At 57.5% G+C, this 12,845-nt stretch overlaps 4 protein-coding genes across 4 annotated transcripts; 3 read left to right on the forward strand and 1 right to left on the reverse strand.

Annotated features, from left to right (window-relative positions):
• Nucleotides 1-1,486: 1,486 nt before the first annotated feature.
• SPSK_09944 (PET191 protein, mitochondrial precursor) lies at nucleotides 1,487-1,982 on the reverse strand (the record flags this gene model as incomplete). Its single annotated transcript, XM_016736511.1, has 2 exons — nucleotides 1,487-1,878; nucleotides 1,958-1,982. The coding sequence occupies 2 exons, from the start codon at nucleotides 1,980-1,982 to the stop codon at nucleotides 1,487-1,489; spliced, it is 417 nt and encodes a 138-aa protein (XP_016588019.1).
• A 738-nt stretch (nucleotides 1,983-2,720) lies between these two features.
• On the forward strand, nucleotides 2,721-6,387 carry SPSK_08366 (uncharacterized protein; the record flags this gene model as incomplete). Its single annotated transcript, XM_016734966.1, has 5 exons — nucleotides 2,721-2,752; nucleotides 2,839-2,918; nucleotides 2,992-3,087; nucleotides 3,153-5,093; nucleotides 5,351-6,387. 5 exons carry the CDS (start codon nucleotides 2,721-2,723, stop codon nucleotides 6,385-6,387), a joined length of 3,186 nt encoding a protein of 1,061 aa, XP_016588020.1.
• A 2,850-nt stretch (nucleotides 6,388-9,237) lies between these two features.
• Nucleotides 9,238-10,458, forward strand: SPSK_09377 (D-amino-acid oxidase; the record flags this gene model as incomplete). Its single annotated transcript, XM_016735950.1, has 3 exons — nucleotides 9,238-9,278; nucleotides 9,343-9,661; nucleotides 9,745-10,458. The coding sequence occupies 3 exons, from the start codon at nucleotides 9,238-9,240 to the stop codon at nucleotides 10,456-10,458; spliced, it is 1,074 nt and encodes a 357-aa protein (XP_016588021.1).
• Nucleotides 10,459-11,320: 862 nt separating this feature from the next.
• SPSK_09598 (branched-chain amino acid aminotransferase) lies at nucleotides 11,321-12,283 on the forward strand (the record flags this gene model as incomplete). Its single annotated transcript, XM_016736170.1, has 1 exon — nucleotides 11,321-12,283. One exon carries the CDS (start codon nucleotides 11,321-11,323, stop codon nucleotides 12,281-12,283), a length of 963 nt encoding a protein of 320 aa, XP_016588022.1.
• Between the last annotated feature and the right edge of the window lie 562 nt (nucleotides 12,284-12,845).

Genomic DNA, 12,845 nt, shown 5'->3' on the forward strand with positions numbered 1-12,845 from the left:
GGTTAGCACATAGTTGGCCACTGAGCTATCTCTGACGACACACGCGAGCACTGATTTCGCCGTAGACCAAGAAGAGAAGGTGTGCGCGCGACAGTGACATTTGGTGGCTCTTTCGTTCCGCCAGCAGCCCACAACATGAGTCGCATTAATGGCGAGTTATTCCTGCGCCGCCAACGTCGTCTTTTGCTGGGAAGGAGTTTGATAACAAGAATATGGAATCGCCCTGATAGAGAGCGCTGCCGCTTGCAGCGTAATTACGTGTTTCGACAGTGTCCTCACAACGGACAAAGAGGGTAACTGGAAGGAAGAAAGAGTTGGTTACACCTTCTGTCCCTGCATTTAGTCTTCTGGGGACAGCCTCAATTTGCAGAGGCAAAGCAATCCTCTCTTCCCTGGAAACTTCGTCAAAGTCTCTAGGCCACTGCGCATCTCGATTTGACCGCCGGGATACAAACTACGAGGCGTACAACAAATGTACTTAGTATGCAAAAGCCAGTCGGCTGCAAGAACCTGGCATATCTGCGAGCCCCTCACAAAGTACAGCATACATCGTTGACCAACGGCCGTCCTCGACTGAGCCCTTGGGACGCTCCCGCCTGTTAGTTCCGCGTGGGGAGGCTAACCCTGGGTGCTGAGCAGGAAGTGATATTCCTGCCTGCAGACAGCAAAAGCAAGCAGCAAATTTGATCCTGTTGGATGTCAAAACGGGTATGCCAAGACGTGCAATTTATTTTATGCATTGTAGGCACCGAGATGCCTTGTACTGAGACTTGCACCAGGCAACAAATAACAACGGCGTTTACGACGTACGAAGGATGATGTAATTGAACGAAAAGCTGGATAAAGGGCGTATTTTTCATGCCTGGATCATCTCAAGGCTATAAAGCCGGAGGTTGAGACACAGTTGTCAGGCAATAGAACAAGGCTGGATCACGAAGACCCCTGTTTCTTAAACTGTGGCGTGGTTTGATCTCTCTTATTCGCATTCCTCCCCAACTGGCACTCAACGAACCTCGTATTTCCCGTTTGGAAGACGTGCATACATTGTAGAATACCTTTCCCATGACTAGTACCCCTTGCCCGAGACCCTGGCAGCTGGCGTCTTGTTCTCATTCTCGTGTCTGCTGCCATTCGACACATATTGTGTTAACGTGAAACAACCCCACGGCTTAACTTTTAGGTCCGGAGAATGCTGAAGGCCTCGTAACTAAACAACGGAGTAGCCAGCAGCCAAACAATACACATCCCCCCAACCCGTGAAGAGAAAAGATGGTATATTGAATCCCAGAGGTACTTTTATACACCCAAACTTTAAAATTTACCGAAACGCCCAGATAATGATAAATCCAACAACGCCGTGATGTGCTTGTGTCTCATGTGCAACAGCTTTCCACCCCCCATATTTGCAACGATTTGCCGCGTGCGTACCTCAAATATCGTGCAGCGGATCCTACAATCTTTGTCCACGTCCGTCGCTCTCTGTTGGTCATGGCTTCTTTGCGGCCAGCTCTTTCCGGTACTTTTCGTTTTCCAACTCGCGCCAATCAGGCGCCTCCTTCTCGTCGCCCGACGTCTCCTTGACGATGCCACCAAACGCCGTACGGCCAGCATACAGCTGGTAACCCTCTTTGTCCTTTTGTTCGCTTGGGGACGAGTCGTCGCGGTTCGTCTGCAGCATCTTGGCCGATGCCGGCTGGTTGCCGCGGAACCGCTTGCGCATGTCGATCATGCCGCGCCGACACTCGCCGAAACCTTTGCGGAGCTGCTGGCACTTGACCGGCAGCGTGTCGGACAGTGGTGGGCGGAGGCAGTCGGCTGCGGAGTTGCGGTAGACCATGACGCAGTCGGACTCTTGGAGGCACTGGGCCAGAGCGGCACCTGGAGTGCAAAGCTGTTAGCAGATTGCCGCCATTGGACAATGGAAGAGAAAACGCAGCCCGTGACATTCGCAACGTACGAATCTCTTTACATGAGCTCGGCATGGTGACTGAATGGCCTGTAGAGAGCCGCTATGCAAGTGTAGAGGTGGAATTGGTAAGTCGTCCGGAATCGTCGTTGCTCGATCACCAAGCAGAAAAAGCTGCCCACTAAAAAGATATGTAGCTTTTTCGTAGAGTTGTGCAGCGTCTGATTGGACAGCGACCGACGCCACGTGTGGCGCCTACTTATTTCGACTTCGGGTCGCTGTGCCTGCCTTCTGCACCTTTGGAAACTGCGCTAGTGAGAGTCCCTGTCGTCACTGTTCCTGCCATTCGCATGTGACATCACCCCTGGTGGTTGAGGTCCAGAACTTAATCCATCGCACCTTCCCGCTTGCACCGTGTCCTCGACTCCTTCTTGTCCTCAGCAATCAAACAACGACACCGACGCCGCACTACATCTTGTGATGTATCCCTTATTTACGCAACACATTTGATTTTTGGCCCTGCGCCGACTCTTTAACCGAAGACCATTTCGCCCGCACTTCTCGCCGACTGTCGCGCGTCCATCCCAGGCGCCGAAGCTACCAATCTCGACGTCAGACGGAAAGTCGAAAATAAAAGCCATGGGCGAAAGCGAGACACACCAAAAGTCAATCTGACGACTGTATCGCGCCGCCCAGGAAATACAAGGACAAAAGGAAATACCTTCTCGCTGCCACTACCTTCGAGCCGACTGCATCAGCTCGAGCGTCACCCCCCGGCTGCGAGATTTGGCCAACGTCGTTACAACTGCCCAGCATGCCGGTCCCATTCATAGGACGTCTTAACGTGTATGTTGCTACTCTTTCTGTGCCCGGATTGCATTGGCTGGCCTCTTCTTTCCAGACTCTTGCTTACACGATGCTTTTCTCTCTAGGACCGAGTATACGGCACTCGTCAGCTCCTTCTTCCTCGTTGCGTTTGAGGCCATCATCCGCATCCTCACTTTGGCCTTGCGTATGTCATTTCGAAACCGTTTGCCTGTGGCCTGCTTCGACCGTGCGCTTCCGGTACTAACATCCGTGACCAGCCAACTCTCTCATCAGCCTGTTCTACCGCGCATCCAGACGGCTGTTCAACAGATTCGCCAGTCCAGCCCAGAAACGAGCTGAAGAGCGCAAGAAATGTATTTACGGTCTCCTTTCCGGCCACTCGTGCTGTGCCAATTGCAGAACTAACTCATACCTGCAGCCATTTCGACGTCCATTCGTGACGCGTCCGACTTTGTCGAGCTGTGTCGCCTATTTGGCTACACCGCCGAAGAGCATGTCTTCCAGACCAAGGACGGCTACCTCCTTGGCCTGCACCGACTTGCATGGCGTCGTGGCGAGGAGGACCAAAAGGTCAACGCGGGGCCCAACAGCCTGCAGAAGCGCGTTATCTACATGCACCACGGCCTGCTCATGAACAGCGAAGTCTGGGTCTGTACGACCGATGTTGAGCGCTGCCTGCCCTTTGTCCTTGTCGAGCGCGGCTTCGACGTCTGGTTCGGCAACAACCGTGGCAACAAGTACTCCAAGAAGTCCGTCAAGGCGTCGTCCAAGAGCATCGACTTTTGGAACTTCTCCATCGACGAGTTCGCCTTCCACGACATCCCCAATAGCATCGCCTACATCCTCGAGACGACAGGCCAAAAGTCGCTCTCTTACATTGGTTTTTCGCAGGGCACGGCGCAGGCCTTCGCCTCACTGGCTATCCACCCCAAGCTCAACGACCAGGTCAATGTCTTCATTGCGCTGGCACCAGCCATGTCGCCGGCCGGTCTGTCAAACGGCATCGTGGACGCCCTGGTCAAAGCCTCGCCGCAGGTGCTGTACCTGCTCTTTGGCCGCCGCTCGATCCTAAGCTCGGCGACGATGTGGCAGTCCATCTTGTATCCGCCGGTGTTTGTGCGCACGATCGATATCGGACTCTCGTTTCTGTTTGGCTGGAAGACGAAGAACATTGCCATCTCACAGAAGCTTGCGGCCTATGCACACTTGTACTCGTACACGAGCACCAAGTCTGTCGTCCATTGGTTCCAGATCATCCGCACCAAGTCGTTCCAGATGTACGACGACGACGTGCACCCGCTGCTGGCGACGCACTCCAAGCACACCAAGGTAGCCAAGTATCCCACGCGCAATATCAAGACGCCCGTGGTCCTGGTCTACGGCGGCAGTGACTCCTTGGTGGACATCAAGGCCATGATGCGCGAACTGCCTGCGCAGACCGTTGCCACCGAGATCCCACACTACGAGCATCTTGACTTCCTGTGGGCGCGCGACGTTGACACCCAGGTGTTCCGCCACGTCTTTGATGCGCTGGACAGCTTCACGGGCGCCGAGCACACCAAGGAAGAGTATGCGCGGTTCCGCAGCGCGCGGCACACAAGCCTCAGCGCGGCCAACTCGTTCCACGTCCCGAAAGCCAGCAACAACAATCCGTCTCAAGGGCAGCAGACCCAGCCGCATCATGCCCCGCACGCCAGCGATGTCACTTCTGATAGCGATAACCTGGTTCACAGTCGCGATTTTGGCCACGGCCACAGCCACAGCCAGAGCCAGAGCCAGAGCCAGAGCCAGAGCACCAACCCGGCCGCTTCGTCCCGCCAGCCGTTTGCGCAGGCCTTGGCCACCACCGTCGAGCTCGAGCCGCGGCCGCAACGATCCGAAGACGATCTTTTGCTCGACGATGATACCACATGGAGCCAGCCTGGTACCCCGCCGCAGTCCGAGCCAGCCATTCTGGTCGGAGCGAACGGTGGGCGCAAGTCTGCAACGCGCGCCCTGTCTTCTGCTCTCGATGCGGCCGCTCCAGCTTCCCTCCCAGCGTCCCTCCCAGCTGCCGACCGACCGCACAACGTTGCCGGTCGATCCGTATCCAGCCCGGTCGATGCGTCCGCGTCAGCGTCGGGATCCGCGTCATCGTCCAGAGTGCCGACTCGGACGAACACGCCCGTGGGCGGTGATGGTGCAAGCGACCGCCCATCGTCCTCGCACTCGGTACGCACGTCATCGCAAAAGTTCAGCATCGACTCGCGCCGTGGCGGCAAGGGTGGCAGCATCCGAATCGGTAACGGCAAGGCGGTCGGCGGGATCTCGACGGAAGCCGCGTCCGCCGTAGGGAGCAGCTTGGGGAGTGTAACGGACCGTGAGCAACGATGAGTCGTGGAGTGAGAGACTGAACGTGTAATTTTCCGTACTTTGTATATTATTAGTTGTTTTGCTTAGCCTTGTCTTTCCAGATTGTATATGGTATATGTACACACACACACACACACACATGCACAAGCCAGCGTCTCTTCCCTTCATTCAGTCTATAGAGGCTAGTTTCTTTATACATTCATCATGATATTTTTGCGTCACGTCATTAACTCTTGGTCTCGCCGTCGGCTTCAACCCAGCAAGTACTCCTTGTCGGCCCGTTGGCCCTTTTGATCAAAGAGCTCGCCCCACCATACATCCACGTCTTCGCCGGCCGCCGCGCGGCGGCGCCACACGTCTTCGAGCAGGGCCCGGGCCGTGATGAACATGTTGTAGCGGGTCTTGGTGCCCCACCACGCGCAGTAGTCGCGCGCGTCGTTGCGCAGGCCGGCGTCGCGGAGCTCGGCGCCCGCGAGAAAGACGGGGAGCATCAGCTGTTTCTGGACAAACGTGGTGCGGCGGCAGCTCGTGACGTGGTTGAGCGTGCGGCGGGCCAGAAACTGGAGGAGGTCGCCGTTGTCGGCGGTGGGGGCGGGTTTTCGGGTTGCGTTGCCGTCTGCCGCATCGTCGCCCGCCTCATCGGCCCGTCTCTGGGCGGCCTTGCGGTCCTGCCACTTGAAAACACGCTCAATGTAGATCAGCAAGGCATACCGCCAGGCCTCGGCACAGTGGTAGAGGTCAAGGCGGTAGTCGAGCACGCTGCCGCCGTCGTCCTGGCCCTCGACGGCAATGTTGCGGGTGCGCCACAAATGCTCGGCCGCCGCCGACTCGGCGTCGTCGGCAGAACCGCCAAAACCGGGGTTGTGGACCTGTCTACCCATGCCGCCGTTGCTCTCACGCAGGTGGTGGCCGGCCGGATCGTCAAAGGCGGGCGACCGCCACTGGGCGATGCGGCGCTCGAGGCGAAGGACGGGCCCCATGTCGAAGCGGACGCAGGAGAGCGTGGACGCAATCTGCATCTCACGCGCATAGGCGGCGAGGCGGATCATGCACTCAAAGAGTTCGCGGGGGCAGCCCGAGATGGCATAAAAATCAAGAGCGGAAGAGCTTGCAGCGCCAGCAGCGGAAACGGGCCCCTTCTCCTGCCCCGGCGTGGGCTCGGGGGGATCAAAGATGCTCATAATGGTACGCTCGGAAAAGATGCAGCCTTTGCGACTGGTGAGAGCGAGAGTGACGTCGAACCAGACGAGCAGACCCAGCTGGGCCAAGCGCTGAGAGCTGTGTCGTGGTGGAGCGTTTGAGGAGGTCGAGGACGCTGAAGACGGGGATGAGGCGGACGACGCATTCGAAGGTGTTGGCGATGAGGCGGACTTGGCGCCGGCGGCGGTGCTGTTTGGCCGCGCACTCTGGATAAGGCGCTTGGCGCGTCGTAGATGAGATTGCCATGGACCGAGAGCAGAGGTGGCGCACTGGGACATAAGAAAAGAGTTAGTAAGAAGACGAGAACGAGGCGAAAAGGAGACGTTTGCGGCGGAGGCAACGCACATCCAGGGTCATTAGGATAATAGAGGCATCCAGCAGCGATGCATCGGGCGGGCTCTCACCGGTGGCCTCGATGTGGATCCTGTCTTGCAGCATCTGGGTGGCGCGGCGTTTGTAGGAAGTGGCCTCGGTGGTACAGGCGCCGGTGTCGTGGTCGACGTGGCGGTAGGAAAGAGCCAGAATACAGTGACGCAGCAGGCTGGACTGCTGCATGGCCTGCATGTTGTAGCGGAAGGGGTTGGCGGCAAAGTCGCACGTGAGCGGAAGGATGCAGAACTCTTGGTCATCTGTATGGTCAGAGGAGGACGGTCAGAGAGCGTGGGAGGCATGCGGGAAGTAGTGGAAGAAACGTACATTGAAAGAAGATGCGCGAGATCGAATCGTAGAGCGCGGATGGCTGTGCATACATACGCGGCGAGGTGGCCATGAGTAGAGCATCGGCAGGGATGGTCATGTTTTGATTGTGTTGCTGGTGTTGTTGGTGTTGTTGGTGCACCTGCACCTGCTTGCCATTGCTTGCGCTCGCGTCAAAACAAAAGGCAGACAACGGCGACGGCAGCTGGATGGCCGAGAGCGTGTCGAGATGTGAGGGCAGCTCCTCGACATCGTCGGCGAGTGTGTTGGCAGTGTGGGGAGGAGGAGCAAGCGCAGGGAGAGACGACATCTGCGGTGGTGACGGCGACGGCAGCGGCAGCATCATCGCCGGCGTCGATTGCATGGCAGTGGCGGCATTGTTATCGTTGTTGGCGTTGTTGACATTGTTCCCGCCGAACATGGCGGCATCCAGAGTGACAGCAGGGAAGAAGGGGTTCATGAACTCTTCCGCAGGCCAGTCAAGCATGCCATCGAGGCCGGGAGTGGGTGTATTATTGCCATAGCGGATGTTGTTGTTGTTGCTGCTGTTGTTGGTTGTGTGGAGGTTGTTTCTATTTCCAGCCGAGCCAATCGGCTCCGCATTGGTTGGAGCGGAGTTGTGGATGCTTGCGCAGCTACTGTCCGTGCTTGCGGGCGACGATGAGTGGTGCGGGAGCGGCGAGGTCTGGGTCTGCCGGAGGCCGTGTGCAGTGTGGCCCGACGATGCAAGCCCGGCCAGAGTCGCGGCAATGGTGTTGGTGATGTCCGGATGGACGCCCTCACCGCCGTCGCCGGCCATTGGCATCCGCGCAAAGACGGACCGCGGCGACCCCGACAGCAGATCGACATCGAACAGAGGGAGCGGACTGGACGGCAGCGGACGGTGGACAGCAGGGGCATCCTGTGGCGCGGCCCGCGGAGACCGGACAGGGCCCGCAGCAGATGGTCCGCGTGATCGCTTTGCTTGCTTGGACGAGGATGTGGACGACGGCGAAGACGTCGAGGCAGCATGGCTCGACGCGGCAGCGGGTGCGGTGCCGTTGCGGCGCCTCTTGCGGCTGGGACCGCCAACAAACTTGAACTCGCGGGGGGTCTGGACCTGCGCCATGGTGGCAGACGATCTGAGGCTCCAGATGAGAGGACACTTCGTGTCTTCTTTGCAGCGTTGATTGCCAAGGAAGGGAATTGCCTCAGTGGTGGAAACTGCCTGGAGAGGGAATTGCGACGGCGAAGTGGATCATGGATATCAACAGATGCGGTGATGAACCGATCTGGACATGGGCCGTCTCCCTCGTTGCTGGCATCTCAGACCTTGCGGGAGTTGTTGATATGACCGGGAAAGGAGAATGGCGATCGGATGTCTCAGATGTCAGCACACGCAGGCACGACCGTCCGCATGGAGTGCCCCGTGGGTGATATACCCAAACAGGAAGAAGGTCGTTGTGTCGAGGATCCGATCGCACCTTCTCCATCATGGCCATCCTATCGGGCAAGACGACCCATCCCAGACCCGCCTGCCCTGACTCGCGCCTGCCAGGCTCGGGGCTAGCCAGCCAGCCCACCTTGCCCCAGCACCTGCCCGCCTTCTCAACTAGTTCTTTCTATCCCACATTCCGTATCAACATCTCCTGTTTGGGACTAGCACCGATATCGGTCTCAAGTCGGCCGTCGTTTACTGCGTCGCCTTCGTCTCAGCGGTCGGACCTTGACTGTCGCAGGTTGTGTGAACGGAAACCACGCAAGGAACTTCCTGTCTGGGAAGGCTCAATAGCTATCGGTTTATTTTTTGTTCAATTTTTTTGTTCAATTTTTTTGCTTCATTTCTCCAATCGGAAAGGAACCCTCTGACGATGTATCTCTGCGTCGTGTTCGGTCAATCCGTTTCCAGGCTCTAAAGTCCGTCGTAGTCTTGTGGGTACGGTGCGCCTTGCCCATTCAAAATGCATGAGGGTCCTCCGCATTGCTGAGTCCCAGAAACATCGCAAGACGTTGCAAAGAACTTGGAGGAGTGATGCCAAAGTAAGCAAAACAAAACTTCATACTTCCCAAAAGGAAAGAACACTCTTCGGCTGCACTGCTTCTCTCCTTCCCTTTTCTTCAAAGACCCCGCCCCTTGCCTGGCCCACAAGACCTCTTAACTTTTCCGAACTCTTTGGCTCGCCGAGCTTCCAACTCCCTTCCACCACATCAGCATCCCTTCACCTCGACATTGATCCTCTAAACCACGCTCCCACACACACACTCTTGCCATCGCCATGGCTACCTGGACAGCCAAAGACAGCATTGTCATCCTCGGGTATGTCCACATTCGTTCCCATTCCAAAATATGACACACAACACCACAGCTAACACGACGACAGCGCCGGCGTCATCGGCCTCGATGTTGCCCTCGTGCTGGCGCGCAAGGGCCTCGGCCACCTTGTGACAATCGTCGCCGAGTACATGCCGGGCGACACGGCGCCCGACTACACATCGCCGTGGGCGGGCTGCAACTACTCGTCCATCTCGGGCAGCGACGCCAACGCGCTGCGCTGGGACCGCCTCGGGTACCGGCACCTGCTGCAGCTGGCGACACACCACGCGGACGAGGCATTCGTGGCGCGCACGCCGTCGACGGAGATTTGGGACGACGTCGTCCCCAACGACAAGATTAAGATTATGTCGGAGTACTTGGAAAACGTGAGCTTCCTTCCCAGGCGGGCCTCCAAGATGTGCCTAAAGGCAATTGTGCACACCTTCCATGCTAACCGTACACCTGGCAGTTTGCGGTGCTTACCCCGGCCCAGCTCCCCGAGGGCGCCGCGTTTGGTGTCACCTTCAACACCGTGACGATCCATGCGCCCAAGCACCTGCTGTGGCTGCACGCCACGCTGCAAGCCGCCGGCGTCACATTTGTCCGCCGCAGCGTGGCCGACCTGCCGTCCGTTGTCGGTCCCCACACCGAGATCGTCTTCAACTGCATCGGCAACGCCGCCATCACGTTCACGGGCGTCAAGGACCCCAAGTGCTACCCGACACGCGGCCAGGTGCTCGTCGTGCGCGCCCCCGGCGTCACCCGCAATATGATGCGCTACGGCGACGGCTACATCACCTACGTCATCCCGCGGCCGCTGTCCAACGACCAGGTGATTTTGGGCGGCTACCTGCAGAAACACGTCGGCGACCACGCCACCTACGGCCACGAGACCCAGGACATTCTGGCGCGGACGACGGCGCTGTCGTCCGAGCTGCGCGGCAGCAACGGCGGCAAGGGCCCCGAGGTGCTAGCTGTGGCGTCGGGTCTGCGGCCCTCGCGCGAGGGCGGTGCGCGCGTGGAGCGTGTCGAGCTGGTGGTGGGCGGCCGGGCGCGGGCGCTCGTGCACAACTACGGCGCCGGCGGCACGGGCTACCAGGCGGGCTACGGCATGGCGCTGGACGCGGTGCGGACGATTGAGGCGCTGCTGCCGACGGCGCAGACCGTGACGGCGTCTCTGTAGGGTGTGTAGGAACCGCTGGGGTTGCTGCTTTGTAGCTGGCTTTGCTTTTACTCATAGATCTGTCATGCCATGCATTTTCTTCTTTTGTGATTATGCCCTCTGCTCACATGCACGTGGAGTTGATACGGCCGATAAGCTGTCGACATCATTCGAAGCTGTCAAGCTGTCCCTGTGACGTAGTATTTTTGGAGACTGCTGCAGCTTATTGGAGAAGTGGACAATGCCGACCACGTCGGAAACTATGGTCATTTAGCCTGGGAACTTGGGGTGTAGTTTTTCTTAGTGGCTTCAGTGGATTTAGTGTATGTTAGTGGATCTGTGGCAGCCCAACTGTGCCACTTTGGAATGTGTTGGCCACTTTACACTAGTCCAAATAGGAATTACCCGAATAGGACATATGCGACCTCCAATGACACCCCGCGGAAAGCACCAACGACACTATTCTCACCAACTAACGCCGTGGCAATTTATGGCTTCACATATCGGATGTCGGATATCGCATTATGTATTGCCCCCGGCTACACTTCTACCAAAACTGGACATCAGCTCTCACTGGAATGAACGCGTGAACGCGGTCGGCGAGGGGTACGGCAGGCAGTTATTTCTTAGTTTATTCTTTTGAAGAGGAAAGAAAAGACTACTGCTTGAATAAGAATAACGAGCCGTGACGTATCCACCCATATATTTCCTAAACACTATTTATCTTGACGATACCGTGTCAATCCTGTTCCCTTTCAGTTCATATTCAGCTTCGTATTCCAACCAGTCCTCATCATCCTCTCCTCCTCCACTCTCGACACTTCCACTACCAACATTCCACTACCAACATTCCCACATCCAACACAACCCCCCAACAATCACAATGGCGACTATGAAGAAGATCTTTGACGCCTACGAGGAGCGTGCGGCGGCGCTCCAGAAGAGCGACAACAAGTACGCGCGCGGCGTGGCGTGGATCGAGGGCGAGCTGGTGCCGCTGCACGAGGCGCGCATCCCGCTGCTCGACGAGGGCTTCATGCACAGCGACCTGACGTACGACGTGCCGTCGGTGTGGGACGGCCGTTTCTTCCGGCTGGACGACCACCTGGACCGCTTCATTGCCAGCTGCGGCAAGATGCGCCTGACGATGCCGATGCCGCGCGAGCAGGTCAAGGCCACGCTCGTCGACATGATTGCGCAGAGCGGCATCCGCGACGTCTTTGTCGAAATCATTGTCACGCGCGGCCTCAAGGGCGTGCGCGGCACCGACCCCAAGGACATTGTCAACCGCCTCTACATGTTCATCCAGCCGTACGTCTGGGTCATGGACCCCGCCGTGCAGATGGACGGCTCCGGCTCCGCCGTCGTCGCGCGCACCGTGCGCCGCATCTCCCCGGGCTCCTTTGACCCCACCATCAAGAACCTGCAGTGGGGCGACCTGACGCGCGCCATGTTCGAGGCCCAGGACCGCGGCGCCACCTACCCCTTTTTGACCGACGGCGACAGCCACCTGACCGAGGGCTCTGGCTTCAACGTCGTGCTCATCAAGGACGGCGTGCTCTACTCGCCGGCGCGCGGCGTGCTCGAGGGCGTGACCCGCCGCAGTGTCATCGACGCGGCCAAGACGCTCGGCTACGAGTTCCGCCTCGAGTTTGTGCCGATCGAGAGCGTGTACCAGGCCGACGAGATTCTCATGTGCACGACGGCGGGCGGCATTATGCCCATCACGACGCTGGACGGCAAGCCGGTAGCCGACGGCAAGGTGGGCCCCATCACCAAGGCCATCTGGGACGAGTACTGGGCGATGCACTACCAGGACGCGTACAGCTTTGAGATTAAGTACTAGGTGTTTTTTGAGAGGCAGCAATGGCTGTGTATAGAGAGCGGAGGATGTATATAATGAATGTGTGATAGAATGCGTCTTGTTATTCTTGAATATAATGCTTTTTAGATATATTTAAATGACCGGAATAAAGCGATGGCCGCACCGAAGTGCCAACCAATTTGATAGGAATTAGCGTGCTTGTGGCGTTGGATATATTGTAATATAAAAGTATATTTAAACTAACCGTAGCTGCACATATTTTATAGCACCGATGTACGTCTGTTGTGTGCGCCACGCCCTTATGTGGCGTCACTGGGATATCACCTACTCTGTTGCGTTCTGTAACATCCACCACCTCTAAATAGCCCGCTAACACGGCCAGCCTACTCTCTCGACAACCCAGCGGCCAAAATTGTCACGCCCACTGGACTGCGAGCCCCCGAACTGATGTTAAAGTCCTCCACTGATATACTGGACGGCCGCTCTCTCGACATTGGAGCCTCGGCTGCCTCGTGTTTGAGCTCGTTGCCGGTGAATCTCTCTTTCTCCTCTCGTGGATTCCCGGCCAAACCGACAAGGAGGA

Source organism: Sporothrix schenckii (genome assembly GCF_000961545.1).
Source record: "Sporothrix schenckii 1099-18 chromosome Unknown Cont44, whole genome shotgun sequence".
Classification (NCBI taxonomy): domain Eukaryota; kingdom Fungi; phylum Ascomycota; class Sordariomycetes; order Ophiostomatales; family Ophiostomataceae; genus Sporothrix; species Sporothrix schenckii.